The sequence below is a fragment of a genome, unplaced genomic scaffold, assembly GCF_019419815.1.
Source record: "Pyrus x bretschneideri cultivar Hongxiangsu unplaced genomic scaffold, Pyrus_bretschneideri_v1 Contig4, whole genome shotgun sequence".
Classification (NCBI taxonomy): Eukaryota; Viridiplantae; Streptophyta; class Magnoliopsida; order Rosales; family Rosaceae; genus Pyrus; species Pyrus x bretschneideri.
Window position 1 is genome coordinate 4,414,055 of NW_025999723.1, and position 22,497 is coordinate 4,436,551.

Below are 22,497 nucleotides of genomic sequence, written 5' to 3' on the forward strand. Positions count from 1 at the left end.
AGATGCTCCCCGAGTTGATTTTCATGTTAAAACCTTCACCAAAGTCATTTTTAATCGTCAATAAAGTGATCTAGCCTACGGGGGAGGAAGATAGAAGGAGTTTCGAAGCTCACCTTCACCAAAGACGGCAATACATCGTTAGAAATGGATGCACAATAACTTTGTCGTGCTATGTGAAGGAGAAAAAGAGTTTTCCTTGCTTATTTTAGGACCTAGAGTAATGGTTGCTTGAGGGTGTGCTCTCCGAAGTGATAAAGTGGTTGTGGTGGTGGTTAATGGTTGCACGGGGAGAGAGAAATGAGAGCTGATGAGAAGGTGGTTTTATGTGTTTGTTTTGGCTGCACAGAGAAAGAGGAATGAGAGCTGGGGTGAGGGGATGGTCACGGCAGAAAAGAAGATGATGAGGGAGATAGAGGGTGAGGTGATGTCGGCTAAAAGGGGAAATGTGTGATGTGTGTGTGTTTAAATGACAGAAAGAAAATAAGCATGGAATAAGGGTCATAAACCAAAATGGAATCCTCCAGAAAATGGGGGGAAAATCTGCCACGTGGCAGCCCGCGAGTGGTCCAATGGTGTAAAAATCTTCACTTGTGAAATTACCACAATATCCTTGCGTTTAAAATTCCGTAGAAGCTTCATTTTAGTTCCGAATTCAATTCCACTTACGCCCATGCATTCGTATCGACTAGTACTATCCAATTATATAAAGACAAGTGGAAAAATACATAGGGATCAAATACAACCTCATAGAATTTCGTTTAATCCACTAAGGTGTTTTAGTCCTTTTACTTATCAAAAAAACTATACGCCGTAAATAAAAACGTGTCGAAACTACTTTAAATAGTGAAATTCAGGGACGGGATTTCATAGGACCAACAAGTGACGTTGTCGTTGCTGACTTAGAATCCACTAAGAATCACCAACCACGCAACCAATTGTGCAGTGCCCCCTCCATGCAGCAAGCAACGCCGTCGTTGCTGCCCCGAATTCACTAACGATCCCATCATCCGCTCACCAAGATTTGATTTTGCATCATGTGCACACGAACCCAGAACTCGTATAAAACTGTACCTTCTACTGCTACCTGACAAACCCTAGAATTCTACAACGCATCACATCGATTGCATCATGCTAGTTTGAAATCCTAGCCCAGATTTGTGTATCCATCATGACCCGCACAGATTCCTTCTTGACCAACCTGTAACAACTGTACCTGCCGACACACTTTTGTCGCTGCTACGTTCGCACTTGTTTTGTGCGTTCTAAGAAAACCCAAGAATAGAAGACACATAATAAAAGAAAAATGAGAGAAAAAAAAAAGGATTTTTTTTTTTTTTTTTTTTGCTTTTGGCCCGTGCTATTTGAAGCTGCTTGGGCAAAATTTGGGCTTTATCCATCACCAATTGACGTACTAATTAAAGTTGTACCACTCCAAATCGATCTGATCGAATGAGGCAGGAGAGTAGGATCAATAGTGATCGGTCCAATTGTTCTTCAGATTTTTCTTGTTGTACCTCCATTGTCGAAGTGAAGGTAGATTCTGAACATATAGCTAAGAAAGTGTCGGTCTTTCTTAATGATACATGTAATGATGGTAAGGCTTTAAAGGTTTCTACATCTGTTATGAATAATACATAGATAATTGATTCTGGTACTATTGAGCATATGACTTATGATTCTAGACAGGTACAAATCCTAAAACATTCCCCTAAAACTGTCGCGAGTGTTGCCAATGGTAATGTTGCCCCCATTATCGAAGAAGATGATGTCTCACTTTCTGATACCCTGAATCTTGATTATGTACTCGTTGTTCCTTCTCTTGACTATAATTTATTATTTGTTGCTCAAATAATTGTTACCCTACATTATCTTGTGATTTTTTTACCTTCTTTTTGTGTTTTTAAGGACATTCGGACTCACAAGATGATTGGTTATGGTGTTAGGAAAGGGAAGCTCTACTACTTGGATCTGACATTGAATAGTTCTCGAATGTTGACTCAAGCTCTTGCAATGGAAGGAAATCATTGGGATATGAATAAAGCTTTAGAGATTTGGTTGTGGCATCGTCAACTTGGACATGCTTCGTTCGGCTATCTGCAGAGGTTGTTTCCTAGCTTATTTGTTAAGCATGATATTTCTAACTTTAAATGTGGTGTTTGTGAAATGGCTAAAAGTCATCGTACTTCGTTTCCACCTAGTTTGAATAAAAGTTCAATCTCGTTTATGATAATTCATTCTGATGTTTGGGGACCATCTAAAATTGCTACACTTGGTGGTGCTCATTGATTTGTTACTTTTATTGATGACTGCACATGTATGACTTGGGTTCATTTGATGAAGTCCAAAAGTGAGGATACTTCTTTGTTCTAGCAGTTTTACAAAATGGTACAAGTATAATATAAGTCACAAATACAGGTTCTTAGGAGTGACAATGGGGGTGAATATATAAACTCTGAACTTCGTGTCTTTCTTGATCTTCATGGTATTGTTCATCAAATTACACGTCCATATACTCCACAATTAAATGATGTTGCAGAATGTAAGAATCGTCAGCTTCTAGAGATTGTTTGTGCTTCTTTGCTTGAGGCACGTCTCTATTTATCCTTTTGGGGAGAAACTCTCACCTCAGCTGCGTATCTCATGAATCATATTCCATGCCGATCAATTAACTTTCAGACACCACTCCAGACTCTCTCTTCATCTGTTGATGCTTCTACAGTTCCTAATCTTTCACCTCACGTGTTTGGTTGTGTGGCCTTCGTTCATCTTCACAAACGGCAAAGAAGTAAGCTTGAACCTCGGGGGCCTTACAGTGTGTGTTTGTTGGGTATGCCTTAAATCAAAAGAGGTATCGTTGTTATCACCCTCCGACGAAAAAACTGTTCGTCACTATGGATGCTGTGTTTCATGAGAATAATATGTATTTTGCCAATCCCAAGTCTGCACTTCAAGGGGAGAATTAGACAGAAGTTCAAACTCTTGATTATACCATTCCAGATATAGATAGTGTGAATGATTTGGATTTAAGTGGTAATGTCTTGGAAATAAGTGGTGATCATTCATATGAAAATAATGATGTGAATGAATTAGAACTAAGTGGTAATGTCGTGGAGACAAGTGGTGATCATACACATGGAAACAATGTTGAAAACCGACATCGCCAGATAACTCATTACTAGTTTCCTCACCACCAGACATTCATGTGTCGCCAGCTACCTCATAGTTGATCTTGATTCCCAATAACCCTAATCAATCGTCTTCGATCCCTCATGCACCACCACTACGTCGTCTCCCCGATCGCATCAATCGAGGTATTCCTAAACTTACTTATGAAGCCAACCCTAAATAGAAAACTAGGTATCCGGTGAGTAAGCTCAACCCTAAGTTTAATGTGTTATACCCAATAAGTAATTATATGTCTACCAGTCATCTGTCATAATCAAATAAGTCATTTGTGCATCAATTATATACTGTATCTATTCTTAACAGTGTGCAAGAGGCTTTAGTTGATCCATGTTGGCAAGCAGCAATGAATGAAGAGTTGAAGTCTTTGAAGAATGCTACCTAGGAGATCAAAGACTTGCCAGCTGGCAAGAAAACTGTGGGATGCAAATGGTTTTATACGGTGAAGTACAAAGCTGATGGGATGGTGGATCGCTTCAAGGCAAGACTAGTAGCAAAAGGATACATTCAAAATATGGAATTGACTATATAGATACATTTGCCCCTGTGGCTAAGATCAATACAGTCTGTGTTTTGTTGTCATTTGCTGCAAATCTTAATTGACCATTACAGCAGTTCGATGTGAAGAATGTCTTCTTGCATGGGGATTTGATAGAAGAGAATTACATGAAACTTTCACTAGGGAGTAACGTTCCAAATATGCATAGACAAAAGGTGTGCAGGCTTCGAAAATCATTGTATGGGTTAAAGCAATCCCCAAGAGCATGGTTTGGTAGATTTACCAAGTTTATGAGAGCATTTGGATATAAGCAAAGTAACTATGATCACACGTTGTTCTTGAAACGTCGGAATGAAAATCTTATAGCGCTCATTGTATATGTGGATAATATGGTAGATACCAGTAATGATCCAGATGAGCATGCAGCCTTATAAATATATTTAAGTACATAATTCGAGATGAAAGATCTTGGGTCTCTAAAATATTTTCTCGGGATTGAGGTATCAAGGAGCAAGTCAGGAATCTTACTGTCACAGAGAAAGTATATTCTTAACCTGTTAAAAGAATCTAGCATGTCAGCACACAAACCTGTGGCTACTCCATTGGCAGAAGGAATGAAGCTGAGCATTGATCTAAACCAAGTACCGGTAGATAAAGGAAGGTATCAATGGTTAGTGGGAAGATTAATGTATTTGACACATACTAGACCAAACCTTACTCATTCCTGAGTGTCGTACATGAATGTAGTTATAAGAATATTGAGTTATTTGAAAGGAAGTCTGGGGAAAGTGATTTTATTTAAGAAGAGTGGTCATTTTAGTATTGAAGGTTATACGAATGCTGATTGGGGCGATTCGAGTGATGATAGGCGTTCAACATTAGGTTACTTCACCTTTATTGGTGGAAATCTGGTTACTTATAGAAGCAAGAAGCAGGGAGTAGTAGCAAGGTCAAGTGCAGAAGCGGAATACAGAAGTATGGTCCTTGGTATTTGTGAGATTTTATGGCTTAAACTACTACAACAAGATTTGGGTGTCAAACATAGTCAACCGATGAAGTTGTTTTGTGATAATAAGGCTGCTTGCGATATTGCTCATAATCCGGTGCAACATGATAGAACTAAACATGTAGAGGTTGACAGGTTCTTTATTAAAGAAAAGCTAGAAGGTAAAATAATTGAAGTGCCTCCAATCAGAACGGAAGATCAAATAGTTGACATTGTCACCAAAGCAATTTCTAGTGAAAAGTTCTCTAAGTTTCTAGACAAGTTGGGCATGTGTAACATATATGCACCAACTTGAGAGTAAGTGTTGACTTATATAGTTTTCTATAATTTAGGATTTCCAAGTTTAGGATGGATCCCGTGTAATCTGGAGAAATCTCTTTGTAATCTCCTATAATTATTCTTCCCTATTTAATTAGGATTAAGATTGTTTATTATACCTCTTCCTGAGAAGAATAAACATATCATTCAAAGCAATATGATCGTTAACGCTTCCAATTTAGTTAGGTGGCATAGGAAATGTTTTCATTTGTTTCCGATATTTTGCTTGAACTTTCCTTTGTGATTCCCCTTGCTGCAAAACATGCAATGTCCACAACACCAGAAAATCACTGGCTTAATAAACAAGAAATGTAGTTAATATTAATTTTTCGTTACGTTACAATATTATGCTAAAATCATCTCATCATTGATGCCAATTAGAGAAAGGAAATGTAAAACTACTTGTAATCCACAAAAAATATACTAATCATGCATTGTTCTTCATCTGGAAGCCATTCTTGAATCCGAGCGGCTTTTATATCAATAGCCTGCATTGCCTCTTATAACTTAATAAAGCATAAGAAGTGCTAGCCTAATGGGGAAACTATGCCTTCTAAGCACTCTCTTGAACACATCAATCTTCCCTCCATTCTTCTTCCCGCAAGGCCTAATCAAACTCCTGCTCGATAACAATGATGTTCGAGGAAAATAGGTCACCGGCCATATCACCTTGCTTCTCAGCCTTGTCATTGTGAGAATGTGAGGACGGTCATCGATGAGGAACCAAACCATGCAAAAGCTTATACAAAGTTGGTTCGACTCTTGAGGGAGAGTTGGACTACTCTCCATATCAAAAGGGCATATTATTAAAATATTTTTTTAAATAAAATTGTAATTAACATTCTGTTTATTTTTTATACAAAAGATAGTTGGAGCAAACACTCAACCTCTACTAATGCAAGAGAAACTTATGCAAATCAATGATAAAAAAAGGGTAAAGTACAAAAAACTTCCCAACTATTGGTTTCACGACACTTTCATACCTCATCTTTTAAAATTGACAATGTCATACCTCATCTTACGAATTTGTGCCAATATTATACCTTCTGTTAGCCTGCTGTTAATTTGTCAATTAAATGCTGACGTGGCCAGAGACGGGACTCACTCACTAATCCAACTGGATTAAAAAATAATAAAATTTATTTTTAATAGTTAAATATTAAAAAATTAAAAAATAGCCTAAGGATCCGGCCTTCCCTTTCCTTTACCCGCACCAACCCTTTTTCTTCTTCTCTTCGACAGCCACCAAACCCTTCCCCGTCCCCCCAACCTTCCTCCACCACCCTCTCTCTCTCTCTCTTCTCTTTCTGGGGCGGAATCCCTCCCACGAGTTTGTTGCCACTGGTCTGAAACAGAATCAGCGACGAGCAGTTTCTGATCTCCGGCGGAATTTCAGCGAAGAAATTGTTAGATAGTAACAGCATCTTCGTGAGATTCTGGAGATTGAAGAGCCCTCCAGGAATCGACCCCGTCAAGCCGTTCTGTGGCAAATCAATGGCCTCGAGATTCACACAGTTGGAAATCGATGGCGGAACGTCTCCTTTGAGCTTGTTCTGCCACAAGAAGAGAAGAGAAAGATTCGACAAGTTTCCAAACTCCGCCGACATCGAACGGGAGATCTGGTTATTGTCGAGCACGCTGAGCTGGTTGTCGTAAAGAACCAGCCATTTCAACCTAGTGAGGTTGCCAATTTGGGTTGGGATTTCGCCTTCCAATCGATTTGCAATGAGGTGTGAAGCTGCTCGAGCTTCGGTAGCAAGGAAGGTTGGGGGTTGCACATTGCAAGTTGCCTAGAGAGAGAGGATAGAGAGAGGGTGGTGGAGGAAGGTTAGGGGACGAGGAAGGGTTTGAAGGTTGTTGAAGAGAAAAAGACAAAGGGTTGTGCGGGTGGAGGAAAGGGAAGGCCAGATCCCTTGGGCCATTTTTTATTTTTTTAGTTTTTAAATTTTTAATTTTTTGAATATTTAATTATTATATATATATATATATATTTTAATCCAGTTAGATTAGTGAGTGAGTCCCATCTCTGTCCACGTCAACATTTAACTGGCAAATTAACGGCAGACTAACGGAAGGTATAACATTGGCACATATTCGTAGGATGAGGTATGATATTGTCAATTTTAAAAGATGAGATATGAAAGTTTTGTGACACCAATAGTTAAGGTAGTTTTTTGCACTTTACCCTAAAAAAAATATTTTAAAAAAAAAAAATAATTTCCACCACATCATATAAAAGCTCCTTTCAATTTTGTTTCTAAAATTAGAGTTTGGAGGGTAAACTGGAATGTCAATAGTGCCTGTTAACCCGGTTAAGCCAAATCCCAAACAGTGCTGAAAAATCCTAAAATCCTATGATTCTACATCATTCCTTGTGATTGATAAACAACGTTGTCACAGAAAGTGACACACAGAGACGAAGACAAAATGGGTCACAGAGATCTGCTTTATCCAAATTCAAATGGATATTTTATAATCTTGATGCTGATGCACGTGATTATTTTAGCCCGAGCTTCGATCCATGACTACCAAGACGAGTCCTTCATCCGTCGTTCCAATTCCTTCTTCTTCCATGGCGGAAGTGAAGGCCTTTACGCTTCCAAGCTCGACTCTGGCAATGACAAGTCCAGCTCTGAGGATAAGCCCCTCAATGGCAAGTCATTCATCAGGTAAATTGATAAAGTTTCCGCCTTTTTGTTCTTGATCTGTTTTTTGGGGGGAAATAATTGATGGGTTCTTTGTTTTTTCCTGATTGCGATTGGTTTCTTGTTTTGTTTGAGAAGACGATATTCTAAACTAATCTAATTTACGGGGAGGTGGGTTAAAAATTGGGTGCAAGGGTGTGGACAAATTGTCATAGCCAACTAATCCGCCTTTGCTGGTTGGTAAACTGATTGGGAAAAGTTGAATTTTTTAGTGAGAATTGAATTGGCTTTGTGTTGGTGTCTGTTGAAAGCTGCGGTTTATGGATTAAATGTGCAATTTATTAACCAGTGATTGATTTGTTTAAATGAGGGTTAACTATTGAAATGCCAGTTCTTGATGCCATAGAGTTGAAATCTGGGGAAAAAATAATGAATATAGTAGAGAGGATGCCACTTATATTGCTAATCTAGGTCCCGTTTGACAACCATTTCGTTTTTAGCTTTTGTTTATCATTTTTTTGTGCTAGAGATAAAGGGAAAGTATATAGGAGAATGAGGGATGGAGAAGGAGGGAAGGATGTGGTGGGAGGGAGGAGAGAGAAATGAAGGAGATTATACGAAAAATTAAAACTTGAAAACAACTTAGAATGAATATAATGAGAGAATGTCACATATGGCTGTTCTATGGGAAATTCTTTAGTTAACCATTTTCGATCAGAAGTATTTGTAGGTTTTTGTGTATAAAGAAAACATTTCAGAGGGGTTTGTCTGTCCTTGCCATATGTTAATGCAGGTTCGAATCAATCATCTTTCGAAGAACCAAGGAATCTGCTGAAAAGAAGAATGAGATGCAGCAGAGGACTGGCTTAGTCGAGGCTATTGTTCTTGAGGTTAGGGACAGGGAGAAGATTGGGGGTTCTTATTTGAACTCCAATGCAATATGCTGCACCCCAGAGCTATCCAAGGACGGTTCCTGCAAGGTGGGAGAGGTTATCATCCAACAAAACCCAGACAATCCTGATGGGCCAAAAAGGATTCAGACCTTCTTCGAGGGGAAAAATGAAGAGGCTAATATGGATATACAAACTATTGAAATCAATAGCACTGGAATGTACTATCTCTATTTTATGTTCTGTGATCCAGAACTTGTTGGCACATTAATCAGTGGAAGAACTGTTTGGAGGAACCCTGATGGTTATTTACCTGGAAAGATGTCCCCATTGATGACATTTTTTGGCCTAATGTCTTTAGCTTACCTAGTCCTCGGTCTTTTCTGGTTTCTCCGCTTTTTACAGTATTGGAAAGACATAATACAGTTGCACTACCACATCAGTGCTGTAATTGGACTGGGAATGTGTGAAATGGCCCTTTGGTATTTTGAATATGCAAATTTCAATTCCACTGGAAGCAGACCAATGGGAATTACCATATGGGCAGTAACCTTCAGCGCCGTTAAAAAAACTGTCTGCCGGCTTCTTCTTCTGGTGGTTTCAATGGGCTATGGTGTTGTGCGGCCAACTCTCGGTGGTATAACCTCGAAAGTACTTCTCCTTGGTGTGATATATTTTGTAGCATCAGAAGCACTTGAGCTTGTTGAGCATTTGGGGAATATCAACGACTTTTCTGGAAAAGCAAGGCTTTTTCTGGTGCTGCCTGTTGCTCTTTTGGATGCCTGTTTTATTCTTTGGATCTTTTCCTCGTTATCTAAAACTTTGGAGAAGCTTCAGGTAACCTTATTTTTCATGTCCATCGAAACATTGACATCGCTTACTTAGTTAACAATTGCTAAGGGAAGGAAATAAGTTATTCCGCTTATCATTAAGGTTGAAGAGTTATGCAGGTGATATATGCACATCAAACACAGTATGTGCTACATTTTGGTAAATATTGAATAATTAATAAAATTAAGAAACCTTATCAGGTACATGAATATAGTTGTTGGCTTACTTTCGTCTGCACATTCGTTAACTAACTGGCATTGATATTTCCTATCTTGGATATTTGAGCATCATAGAAATCAAACCAACAGTTTTTCAATTCAAGGTGCACAATTGAATCCATTCTGTGTTTTACTGTATGACTGCCGCTGAAAAAATATTTTAGTGCTTAGGAACACGGTACCATCTATGTATATGAGAATTTTGACTGGAATATGTATTGTTCGTTATGCTTCTGTTACATACATGGAATGATTTATTAGCATGCGCTTGAATGGAACACTCTGTATGTAGCTTGAGGAAACTAAGTGAATATGGCCCTTTGTCTACTGTGCGCACAGATTCGAAGAAGCATGGCCAAACTTGAGCTGTACCGAAAGTTTACGAATTCTCTTGCAGTATCAGTGCTGCTCTCTGTTGCTTGGATTGGCTATGAGGTTGGTTTTGTTTTGTTTCTTTCCCTTGGTCCGTTATTTCTTTCTTCTTCTACTGGGCTGTCAATTTAATAGTGATTTCGCTTCAATCTTTTTGTAAGAAAAGGTCACAAGTATTTGATTTATTAGTGACTGCATTTGGCTAGACAATTTTATAGCTTTTTTAACTAGCCACAAAATTGCTCTATTTGCCACCTGTCTGAATTTTTCGTATGTATGTCTCGCATACTCCTTTCTATTCCTCTACTTCTGTGTACAATGGTAAGATTCGTATGATTAAGAATTAAACTACTAACCTTTGTCTTTCAGTTGTATTTCAATGCCACTGACCCGTTGAGTGAGCTGTGGCGAAGAGCCTGGGTCATCCCAGCTTTCTGGACTTTGCTTGCTTATTTGCTGTTGGTGGTGATATGTGTTCTTTGGGCTCCATCTCATAACCCAACCGGGTACGCTCTAAATCCTTGCCTCCTTTTGAATGCATGCTGCAAGTTTCTGTGTTTTCTTCAGCTGGCTTTTGCTCTCATGGCATTTGTAAACCAGCTAACATTATTCGATTGAATGTCTTAATAAATTCTCCTAATCATGCATTAAAATGCTATCTGAGTGACGTTTATGAGCCATTCCGGAGATGAGCGAGCATAGGAACAGACCAGAATAGAAAATCTACTAGATATCGTATCAATTCATTTTCATTAGAGTTCGTGACTTAATGTTCCAAGTTTCAACTGTACAAACATATCCAAAACGATTAAGTGCTGAATTTTTTCCTTTGTATAGAATGCGCTAGCTTCAGCTTTGTTAGAAATTTCTAATACACCTGGTGAGGATACTAAATCTTACTTACTACGAGCTTCTGCAGATATGCATACTCGGAGGAGACTCTGGATGACTTTGATGACGAGGGTATCTCGCTCATGGGAAGTGGAGTCAAGGTGGCGGGCGGAGACTTGGCAACCAAGCTAGAAAGAAAGGAAAGGAAGGCGTCGAGTGCAGCAGAACATCATGTGTTTGGGCTTGGGGAAGATGTAGAGGAGGACAAGAGAGAATAAGGACCGGCTTTTCTTCCTATATTCCATTTGAGTCTCTCTGGATATCAACATCCATTTGCAGGAATATATGTCTTCACCATACTGTCAATGTCTCGTTGAAAGCTTTAAGGTTTGAAGAGGGGGAGGTGGTGTGAGGTTTGTATAAGAGAAAGTAAATTAAACCTGAAAATTAGACGGAAATTAGGCTCTCATGTAAAATGGGCAGAATTTTCGGTGATCTGCAATATATCTCTTCCTCTTTCTATTTCTTATCATGTGATGAGAGGTACGTCGTGCTATGAAAGAGATGTTTTTAACCTGAAATGCTGGCTAGAATCGACGTGAGAGTCACACACACTCTCCCCCCCTCTCCTCGCGTTTTCTTTCTCTCCTCATTCCTCCCTCACGCTCTCATTGTGCACAACTTTCCCGCCCACCATGGCCCAAACCCACCGCCAGCTAGTCGAGAACACCCAGCCTCGCCTCGAACATCCTTCCCGATCGTCGGGATCAAAGCTTGGAAAGTCCACGACTTCTCGGCCATTTTTCGACGAGCTTTTTCGTACCAAATGGCGAGCTACTGAGAGTCGCAAGGGATTTCGGCGACAATCTGAAGAAACCGGTGAGTTTCTGCATTTCGGCTCAGACCAGTTAGATCAAGTTGGACCGGCTGGACCTGGTCGAACCTTTTTTGTTGCGTCATTGGACCGGTTGGACCAGGTCAAACTGTTTCTGCTGCTTCGCTGAACCGGGTTGGACCAGGTGAACCGGGTCTAATCGGACGAATCAGGTCGGACCGCACAAACCCGATCAGACCAAACGAACCGGGTTTGATGGGCAAACTGAATCGAACTGAACGAACTGGGTCAGATGGGCGAAGTGGGTCGAACCGCCTAACCAGATCGAACCGCCTCAAACAGACGACCAACCCGACCTTTCCGACTCAAGCGATTGGATCGGCGGGCAATAACCAGCCAACGTCAACGGAAGCTAAAAGTTATGAGATGCAACAAATCAATTCTGAATTTAACTTGTAACATTTTACCAATCTGGAAATCGATACGAAAGAAGATGATCGAGGAGATTAATACCCTTCTTTTAAATTCCTTAATTTCACAAAAAATTCTGGATCAGGTATAATCAATGGTTCACAAAATCGATCTCCCGTCAGAATTTCGGAGGAGATATGAATCTGAGTATATGATGAGATGAATTCTGTTGAATGTAAAACCTCTGCAGAAATTCCGAACAGGTTCAGACTTCTTCAACCTACAATTGGAGATTTAAAACCCTCATCAACCACCAAAAACCATAACTTATTTTCTTGTTACTTATGCAATGGGGGGAAGGAGTATAGAAGGACCTGAGGGAGGCTCATTAGCTCAAGAACAGCTTTCTTCGGGGTCAATTCGTTGTCAATAATCCGAGCTACTGCTGTCAAAACCGGCATCTTCACCTTGTACTTCTGCGCTAGTGCAATCACTGCTCCTGCTGTTGACACACCCTCTGCCACCTAGTAAACCAACATAGTATTACCATATCAATAAGCGATCATTTCAAACTTCTGAGTTGTTCCAAACATTATCAAGCTTAAGCACCTGATTCATAGAACTTAGTATATCGTCAAGTTGCTCCCCCGATCCAAGACGAACCCCAACTGTTCTGTTTCTGGAAAGGTTCACAAAACATGTAAGCATGATGTCCCCAATTCCTGATAGACCGGTGATTGTTGCCGGCTTCGCGCCCATCTTCAGGAGATAAATTGGAGGGAAAAGTAGTGAGACAACAGCAGCCAAAAGCAAACAAATGTTTCATTTGTACAACCACCTGGGATTACACAAAAAACACCTATTATCAAAGTAAGTTTACCTTCGTTGCCAGCCACCGTATCTCAGAGCATCCTTGTGCAACAAGAGCTGTCTTGCAATTATTACCAAGATTCATCCCGTCCACAATCCCTGCAGCTATTGCGAGCACATTCTTGAGAGCACCTGCAACTTCTACCCCTACGACATCGCTGGAATTTATCAGAGGTTATGAGCTGGGTCCGTCCACTTAAATCTATGAATATTTGAATACGATGACAATTCATGCTCGGTGAAATTTGAAACTTGTAGATATCCAAGCTAACAAGGGCATTTCAAGACCAAATTATATACAGACAGAACTTAATTGTCCTTGATATAGCTATAAATTCACAACCTTGAAGTGCTGATTCTCAGATAGTCACAAGCCAGAAGCTGCTGAGCTGCATTTGCCAATTTTTTGTCCTTTGACGCTACAACCATTGCTACAAAAGCAAAAAGGAGCAAAACATGATTTAGCAGAACGTTGATTCAACAATATTGTCTCTTTTTTCCACATACCTGTTGGTAATTTATTCATCAGCTCCAGCGCAAAAGAAGGCCCTGATAGTGCGATGAAAGGTTGCCGGGGATTCTTCAATGCTTGAGGAATGACCTGAGACATGGTCCTCAGCGTATTGAGCTCTAAACCCTTGCTGACTGATATGAACGGCAAGCCTGGATAAACATGTTCTGCAATCCCTTCAAGAAACGACGAGCTGAACTGTGATATCATGTCAGACAATGATTCAGGTACCTGCCTCATACCAATCTTCCATTTTCTGATAGCAAAGAACTTAGTCTAACCTATTGTGGACTAGGATTCATACGAAAACAGATATCCATTGAGAAAAGCTTGAAAGGACCATTTGGGACTACACACTTTGAAGTGAACTTGTACGACCTATAAGCAATTTTAGGTTTTTCTGCCAAACATAATTAGAAGCGCTTCTGGTTACCAAAAAGTGCTTTTAACCTCTAGACATGCTCTAAGTTAGTTAATACAATACCAGAATAAGAATGGTGGCTGAAAAACCTGCACAGGGACTGCATGAAAGCAATAATCGGCACCCAGCAAAGCAGCTTTGGCATCAGTTGTTGCAATTATATTTTCTGGTAGCTTGTGTTCTGGAAAGTACTTGCTATGTGAAAAAGAAGCAAAAACCAATTACATTTCAGAAGAAATTACAGCTCCATAAGACATATGCATAAAAGTTAATGGCGGATGTAAATGTCTTACCGATTACACTGGTTGCTGTTAATCGATTGGCAAACTTGAGCATCACGAACCAGTATGCTAACTTCCATCTGGGATTTTCTATTTGCAACATGGGAGGCCATTGCCGTAGCGAAAGACCCACCTCCAAGCACCACCACCTAAAAATTCAAAGTTACAATACTAAGTGTGCGTTTATGAAATGCTTCTCTAGAAAGCACTTTGGCGAAATTCCTAATAGAAATTCAGGTGCTTCCTAAAAAAGCATTTGAAAGGCTTCCTGAAAGAAGTGCTTCTAACCCAGAAGCACTTTCAATATAAAGTGAAAAATAGAAGCTTTTGCAATTCTGGGAAGCAAAATGCAAAAATTGGGGGAAAAGGGCGGGCACACCTTGTTAGTGCGTTCAAGAACATCGGTCTTGGTCTTGGAGCGCCAGGTCCTGGACCACCGGACCAGCTTCTCCCAGGCCAACCGGACCACCCGGCGGCGGTCCCTGGTCCGCACCAAAGCAGTCTCCGGAACCGGGTCGGGTAATTGGGGTATGGGTTGTTTGGAAGTGGCAGCAGAGCAACAAGGAGTTGTGGCGGCGAGGAGTGTGGGGTGGTTAGGAGGGTTTGTTGGTCTTCCGAGTCTGAGATTGTACGGAAGGGGACGTGTGGAGGTTGAGTTGGGAGGAAGGAGCTGGTTCAGAAACGGCGGTGGTGGCTCTAACAGCGCCGCCATTGTTACGCGGAGAGAGTGAAATATATCCGCAGTCCTTTTTTTCTTTTTATTATATTATTATTCGCGGATAAACTGTATTTTTGGAATGTTCCGTCTTTTCAAAGGGCAAAATGGGGTTTTAGGTCGTTTTGAGTTGTGGCGGAGATATGAGGTGAACTGAGGAGAAAGGTAGGTGCGGAGGGGAAGTCGACGCCAATTGAGGGTGGGAGCGGAGGAGTAGGGTTTGTGGTGGTTGGGAAGGGGTGTGGTGTGTTATTAGTAACAATTTTTGGAGTGAACGTGAAAAATCAATTTTCTCCTAAAATATGCGAGAAAAGAGACACGATTGACAAAATATGCATTAAGTATTAAATCTGAGGAGTGCATAATTACCACTAAATTGAGGGACTTATGTTAATGCTAGGCATTTTTAGGCCCAAACAGTGGGGCTCGCCAAGAAAGGAATCCCATGAAGCCTAATAAGAGATCGCAAAGCCCAAAGCCTAAGGTGCTTAAAAGAGGACAAGCTCGAGCGCAACGATCGACTGTCCCTAAACCTAGCCGACCGGGGAACACAAGAAGGAATACGACCACTGCAAGCGCATGGGCAGACTAACAACTTTAAGACACGAATTCCCAGTGACATATATGTTTAGATGCCAATCATGCCACTCGATGACCACCTTTCAGTGGCAGAGAAGCTTAGGATAAGACATAAAGGCAGTCAGAATGATGCTCAGGTCGGCGAGATTGGATAACCAAGGCCGAGCAGGTGCTCTGTTCATAATATTCTGACAGGACATGGTATCCAAACTGAGCGCCAGTCACTTCACCACTGAATGTCAAAATTGTGTGAGAGAAATGTTGTCAGCACCCTAGGCTACATAGGTGCGCATTAAATGTCAAGTGGGGTGGCTTGAGACTGAGGGGGTTCATTGAATGCCTAAATAAAGGAGTGAAGGCCTCCTAAACCAAGGTCAAACAACTAAAAGGGAGAGAGTATGTTCGTATTTGCCGAGCGCTATTTTAGTCTTGATATCAATAAAAATCCAAGTAACACAGTGGAAGTAGCCTAGTTTCAGGAGTGAACCACTTATATCTCTGAGTCCAAATCATTTCATTCCATCCTTAGAACCTTTTAAGGGCTTATTATCTTAATTTCTTAACTTGCAAATTTTGAGCATTAACAACTTAAACGAATCTCAGTTATTAATTTAGGGACCAATATTACAATTAACCTTAATTATAAACCTCAAAGTGAATTTCTTTCTCATACAGAACTTCCTTTATCATGTTTAGTCTCTAACTTGTGCGTGGTCCAATATCCTAGTGGATAGAGTATGGTTTCCACGCATGCGTTCCAGATTCGAAACTCCCCCTCCCTTAAATTATTGTATGGTTTCGAATTCTTCTCCCTCCCCTCAATAATGGTAAAAATTAAAAAAAAAATGTTTAATCTCTAACTTAATCTTTCCTGAGTTTCCTTTTGCACCTAATGACACCTAATGTGCTAAGATCTAAACATTTTCTCTCCATAGTGGACAGGTTGTCGGGTTTTGCACCCATGCGTGCGTCCTCGATTCGAAACTTCCGTATCTCTTAAATTATTGTACTAGTTTCAAATCTTTCTCATTCCTCTTAATAATAAAATAAAAAATAAAAAAAAATGTTTAATCTCTAGCTTAACCTTTCCTGAGTTTCCTTTTGCACCTAATGGCACTGGTGGTAAGACCTTAAAAATCTCTCTGCATAATGGATAGGGTGGACAAGTTGTTGGGTTTCTACCTATGCGTCCCGGGTTAGAAACTCTCCCTCCCCTAAATATTGTAAAAGTTTTGAACTCTTCTGCCTCCCCTTAACAATAATAAAAATTAAAAAAAAATAATAATTAATTTCTAACTTTATCTTTCCTGAGTTTCCTTTTGCACCTAATGACACCTAATGTGTGAAAACCATAACAATCTGTTGCCATAATACAGATGTAGTTTCTTAATTTAGACTTCTAAACACTTTAGTCCAATAAGGATGTTTGACTCGACAAAGCATTTACCCTTCTCCAATTGATTTCTTCCCCCAGAAAGTGCTTGCTGTAATGGTATTCCAATTTTAATGGAAAATAAATGAAAAGAAAATTACATCACCAATTTGCTAAAATTAATAGCAAAAGATTGAGGAATGCCAACCACGCAAGCAACGCGCAAGAAGAAGTTGGCACCTTCTTGTACAAAAATCAAACCAGCATATTCTTTTGGCTTCTAATTAATCACATCCATCCCATCCATAATTAAAAATATTCATTAATTAATTAAATCCATCCTTTAATTTTGAGCAGCTTCCATTTCAAGACCTTCTAAATCTAATTGCATTGCTAAACATGTTGTGATTAAATCTTTTTCCTCCCTCTCTCTCTCTATCTCCCTCTCTCCCTCTCTCTCTCTCTCTCTCTTCTCTCTTGTCAAACCAAGAGAGAATTGAAGCTCCCCATCACCGACACCAAGAGTTTCTCAAGGTATGCGAAAACAAAAATTGAAAAAAGCTATGAACTTTGATTTGGTTTTCTGTTTTTAAGCAATTGGATCGTCAGTTTTTGGATATACATGCATGAATTGTGGATCTTTTTTTACAGGTGACTGCTAGTTGGTGATGGGAAAGCGTCAACGTCGTGGTGCTCGTTGTGATGGACATGATCACTCTAACAATGGCAGAAAGAAGAGCCCACGAAATCCAAAGAGGACGTGCCGTTGTATTGCATTGTCCTCGATATTTAGAGGGATAGGGAGATGCGTGTTCGTGACATGTTTTCCTGTCATGCAGTGCTTTGGATTGGATGAGTGCCGCCACCGCCACCACCACCATCACCACCACAGACATTTCCATGAGTTTTCATGACCTCAATTGTGTGACTGGTGGAAATGTTTGAGGTTTTGCTGCATCTTTATTTATTTAGTACGTCCCGGATCCTTGTGTAAATAAATATACATGTCAAGGAAAGATCAAGGGTTGGACAAAAGCATGCACGGGTGATTGCGCGTATCTGAGGTTTACTTTCGAGGCCTTGTCTCCGATGAGGAAGTGAATCGCGATGTTTTCCCTGTTATCCTGCAGAAGATGAAGGTTTGGGGTCCTTGGGGAGAAGAACGCATTTAGATAAATAGAAAGTTTGGGATTTGGCATATGTCAAAAGTATACAAAAATCCAAATTCCATCAATTTAGATGCTGCAGTTAGGAGTTTTGATTTGAATATGATTGATTTTGATTGTACATCTAATGGTTCTTTAGCTTTTTCTCTTCAAATTGAAGACGCAAATTATCCAAGAATGATATAGTTCATTGAACTTAGATTAATCTAACCGTCCATTTTTCTTTTCTTTTTATTCATTATATACAATTTGTGTATATAGTCATTTTAGGAACTTGCATGACATTCCTATCAAATAAAAAAGGAACTTGCATGAATTGGTGAGTGATTACTACTTCTGCACACTCATCTTAATTTTAACCGTTGAATCTCCTTTGATTTGTTCAAATTAATGGTTGAAACGAAGACAAGGTGTGTGAAGGTGATATATAATGTGCATAAATTCTTTTCAAAAGTTCAAACAATACGAAAAGCATCAAAGGAGAAGCAAAAGAATAATATCCCTTCTTTTTTTCTTCAAGTCAATTTGATTCTTAATTCCCAAACAAGACGAATATTAATTGGAAGTATTTGTGCCTCGTACAATAATTTAACGGCGGAAATAACAAGTTACAGTAAATTATAATAATGATCTTTTGATTAAAAATTCAGTATTATTAATCCCTCAATTCATTAAAATGTGTAATTATGATCATCTTTGTCAATTTCATCAAAATTTTATCAAAAAGAATTGTTGAAATAACCCTTACTACAATCAGATTAAAATTAAAAGATCATTACTTCAATTGAGTTAAAATTGAAAGACCAATTCTCCAATTCAATTAAAGTTGAAAAATAATTGATAAATTTTTCTTATTTGATTTTCCATATTTGCCCATTGATTTAGCCTCATCTGCATAGCACGTCACATGACTCAGTTTGACAGAAATCCTAAAGAAGTTGACAAAAAAGATCATAGATTCATGTTTTGATGAATTAAAAGATCAATGATAATGAATTTTTAGTTAACAAACCATTGTTTCAATTAAGTTAAAGTTAAAGATCCACTGCTACGATTTAATCTAAGAAGTTATGAGCAAAACAAAACCCAAAAATTAAATATTAGCATTGAAGGAAATTCCTATGTCATGACGAGGAAAACTAAAAAATATCTAACAGTCTAAATCTCCGGTGCATACCATGCTACGTTGCACAAAAACTTAGTAAACTAGTTCTTAGGCTATTTCCAATTTCCTCCAGAAAAAAGGAAAAGGTAATTGTTTTTCTAGCTGCTGCAGTTCATCAAATGATATCTCAATTTCTTCATGTCTGACTGTTTGAGTGGCTTTAGCATGAACATTTGAGCTCCTTCCTCCAAGCACCTGTTTTTAATCAAAAATTAAAACCATAAATAAAAAATAAAAAAAACAAAGGAAATTAACACATAATAATCAGTTCATATTTACTTGTTAATCCGATTCGGTATGTTTTCAGACGACATAATCACCACTGGAACTTCCTTCATGATTGATGATTCCTGCTTGCAGAAGGGTAAAAAAATTAAAAAGCACGATTATATATTTAACCATATTAAATGCTAAAAAATTATCAAAAAATCTGCACAACCTTGATTTTCTTGAGCAGTTCATAGCCTGTCATTCCTGGCATACAATAGTCAGTAATTACCAGATTTACCTTTGAGTTTGAGACCTGCAGGTAAGAACAAGACCCTTCTCCCTTCTCAGTATAAAGCTTAAATGTTGAATTAATACGATGGATCAGTGGTAATTACTAATTAGTTACTCACATTACTCTCCAAGCTATTGTGTTGATCTCCCAAGCCCAAAAACTCCAATGCACTTGCCCCATTTTCTGCAGTTGTCACTGCTCCAAATAGGAGTAATAATTATCATTTTTTTTACTGTATTATTTTACCAAGCAAAAATAGACTGTTTTCCACATACTTTATTTCCATTAAACAGCTTTCTATTAATTTAATTCACCATGATAAAGTCTTCTTAATCTTTATATTAAGCGCTAAATATGGCGTTTCAGCAAAAATGAGTGTAAAAATCACTACCATTTATTTTCAAGTAAATTAGCATGAGAATATAGTGGCAAATAAGAAAAAGAAAAAAAGAAGAGGGTTGTGGAGGATTCGAGCAGACAGATTGTTACCTTTGCAAGACAAATTTGTGAGCAGCTTTTCAATCAGTTTTCGGTCGACGAGACTGTCATCGACGGCTAAAACATGGGGTTGCTCCACATTTGCCATGAAACCCTTTGAGGAGGAAGAAGAAGCAGCCTCCATATTTCTTAAAACCCTAGAAATAATAACCCTCTCCCTCTCTCACCCACCAACTTCGAATAATAATAGCCAAATGAACGCAAAGACGCAAGTGCAGAAAGAAAAGGAAAGAAAAAGAAAGAAAGAGAGAGAGAAAGAGACTTGTAATAAACGCAGTTGCAGTAAAAGACACGATTTAATTTCACAAGATAAACGACTTGTCTGAGTCCGACAGTAACAATTTAGCATATGGGGATGCAATTCATACAGTAAAACATAAAACAAAACAAACTCATGGAAAATGAATGAACAACATGTAATGTGGATTCTGGAAGGCCGGATTTTTGTATTTATATATAGACAATAGAGATATGCTGCCGAGTAAATGCACATGCAGATATGCTGCTAGTAAATCCAAGAGAGAGAACTGAATCAAATCAAAGGTAGAAACCCAACGAAGATCACGATATACCTGTGACTTGGGATATTTATTATCTTCTCTCTCCGTGTGCAGAGAAAATTTGTAGGTATCAGAATTCAGAAATCTGCATGGATACTGCTGCTGAATTACGTCAGTTGATTCATTTTGTAGCGGCTGCTGATACAATAATAACCATTACCTCATTATTACTTTTTTTTTCAACCTTGTGACATAAATTCATAATTTTAAAATTAAAAATTTATGGATATAGCTTAAATATTACGTAACTTTCAATGTTTTAACTGTTATATTTTATAATTAGTACATCTTTTATTTTCAATGTCATCCACTCATTTTCTGTAGTACTCAATTATATATTTATAAAAAATGAGTTTCATCTTTTGTATTTCTAAATCGTGATTTTTATATTATCTATTTTAATCGCAAAATTCTATTTAGGGAAAAACATCAACTAATGCTCTATGAAAACTTCGATTAGTGGTTTTCATGTGGCTTTAAAAAGAACTTATTAGTTTGAATTGAGTAATAGAAAATTGTTCGATCAAATATGTGTTAATGTTAAGTTATTAACTATGCTCAATAAGAATTGAACAAACTTAAGTGAATAATCCGACGTCATCGGTCTTTGCGTCCAAATTTAAATCTACTTTCACAATTAGAATATCATGGATTGGATTGAAACACACCAAAAGTGGTGGTTGAAAAAATATGGTCAAAGTGGGGAGGAGTGGAGTTACCACAACACCATCACCACACGTCTAAGAGATCCGAATCCCATCTGTTTTCTGACAGTGGGAAAAGATCTAATTAGTATCTCTTGGCGCAGAATCCATACATCCAAATCCAATACATACATAGTACATACGTAATGCTAAACAATACAAAGAACAAACATAAATCCACAGAATCTTTGTCATGTCTTCTTCTCTGAGTCACTTTCTTTGTTTTTTTCTACTAAATACGAACAACAACAGATAATTTGCACGGACCAAATAGTGAGACTTCAGTACGTTACAATCATGTTTTGGTCATTTCCAACTCATACAACAATTATCTGAATCATTAGTTAAGTGTTCTTGTTTGAACTGTAAAATCAATGAACAACGTAACTATTACGTAAAATGAATTCATCATAATTTTTTTAACCATCAACGGAGACTTGTTTTCAAAATTATTTGGTGGACGAGGGTAAAGAGTTTGAACCTGAAAATTACAATTTACAAAGCATACGGTAGCATTTTTTTTCTTGGTGAAGAAAGCATACAGTACAATTTTAAGAACAAGATTACAGACAAGACTGGTATATCTGTATCTATCTCGGACAACTTGCTGGGGTACTGAGGTTGACTTATCCATTACTGTTTGGTCAACTTTGTTATGCTGGCTGGCTTTATGGAAAAGCGTGACTATTAACTACCTCAGTGTCATTAGTACCCTTGTATCTTAATTCAAATCCTCTCCGGATATTGTGGTCCTAAGCTCATGGACTGCATAATTCAGAATTTCAGGCCGTTCAAGAGAGGAGGGAAAGAGATCCCGATTCTTAATTTTCATTAGGTAAGTATAATGGACTAATGAAAATTGTAAGATTTGAAATAAGCGGTCTAAATTGCTTAGTTTATCAACTTCAAACTGCGAGATTCAGATAGAATCTCATTCCTCTTGTCCTAATGAGGGTAAAACTTGCCTACACTTTTTTCTACTTCTGTTTCATAAAACGGTCCCCCACACATACGCTTATTTGCTAGCAAACTGAAAACAAATGCATTTAAGTTTTTCTTGTTATCTCGCCAACTAATTTTAAAATGGCACATTGGTAGTTAATCTTCGAGATTT

General features: G+C 38.6%; 3 protein-coding genes across 7 annotated transcripts; 1 reads left to right on the top strand and 2 right to left on the bottom strand.

Annotated features, from left to right (window-relative positions):
* The first annotated feature begins 7,277 nt into the window (after positions 1–7,277).
* LOC103953733 (transmembrane protein 87B) lies at positions 7,278–11,317 on the top strand. Its single transcript, XM_009365514.3, has 5 exons — positions 7,278–7,675; positions 8,445–9,378; positions 9,930–10,025; positions 10,332–10,468; positions 10,882–11,317. Exons 1-5 carry the CDS (start codon positions 7,434–7,436, stop codon positions 11,069–11,071), a joined length of 1,599 nt encoding a protein of 532 aa, XP_009363789.1. The 5' UTR covers positions 7,278–7,433; the 3' UTR covers positions 11,072–11,317.
* An 813-nt stretch (positions 11,318–12,130) lies between these two features.
* Positions 12,131–15,008, bottom strand: LOC103953735 (glycerol-3-phosphate dehydrogenase [NAD(+)] 2, chloroplastic). The gene is made up of 9 exons (XM_009365515.3): positions 14,502–15,008; positions 14,135–14,271; positions 13,931–14,036; positions 13,417–13,618; positions 13,253–13,340; positions 12,920–13,067; positions 12,649–12,798; positions 12,414–12,563; positions 12,131–12,319 (listed from the first exon to the last, which is right to left on the bottom strand). Exons 1-9 carry the CDS (start codon positions 14,832–14,834, stop codon positions 12,305–12,307), a joined length of 1,329 nt encoding a protein of 442 aa, XP_009363790.2. The 5' UTR covers positions 14,835–15,008; the 3' UTR covers positions 12,131–12,304.
* A 4,028-nt stretch (positions 15,009–19,036) lies between these two features.
* Positions 19,037–20,690, bottom strand: LOC103953736 (two-component response regulator ARR17). 5 transcript variants are annotated; one of them, XM_048565166.1, is made up of 5 exons: positions 20,111–20,690; positions 19,740–19,816; positions 19,628–19,669; positions 19,399–19,469; positions 19,037–19,314 (listed from the first exon to the last, which is right to left on the bottom strand). In XM_048565166.1, the coding sequence occupies exons 1-5, from the start codon at positions 20,241–20,243 to the stop codon at positions 19,218–19,220; spliced, it is 420 nt and encodes a 139-aa protein (XP_048421123.1). In that variant the 5' UTR covers positions 20,244–20,690; the 3' UTR covers positions 19,037–19,217. The 5 variants fall into 5 exon arrangements, with proteins under 5 accessions (XP_048421123.1, XP_048421122.1, XP_048421124.1 ...); XM_048565165.1 differs by having other exon boundaries at positions 19,559–19,669; positions 20,111–20,686; XM_048565167.1 differs by having other exon boundaries at positions 19,628–19,642; positions 20,111–20,685.
* Between the last annotated feature and the right edge of the window lie 1,807 nt (positions 20,691–22,497).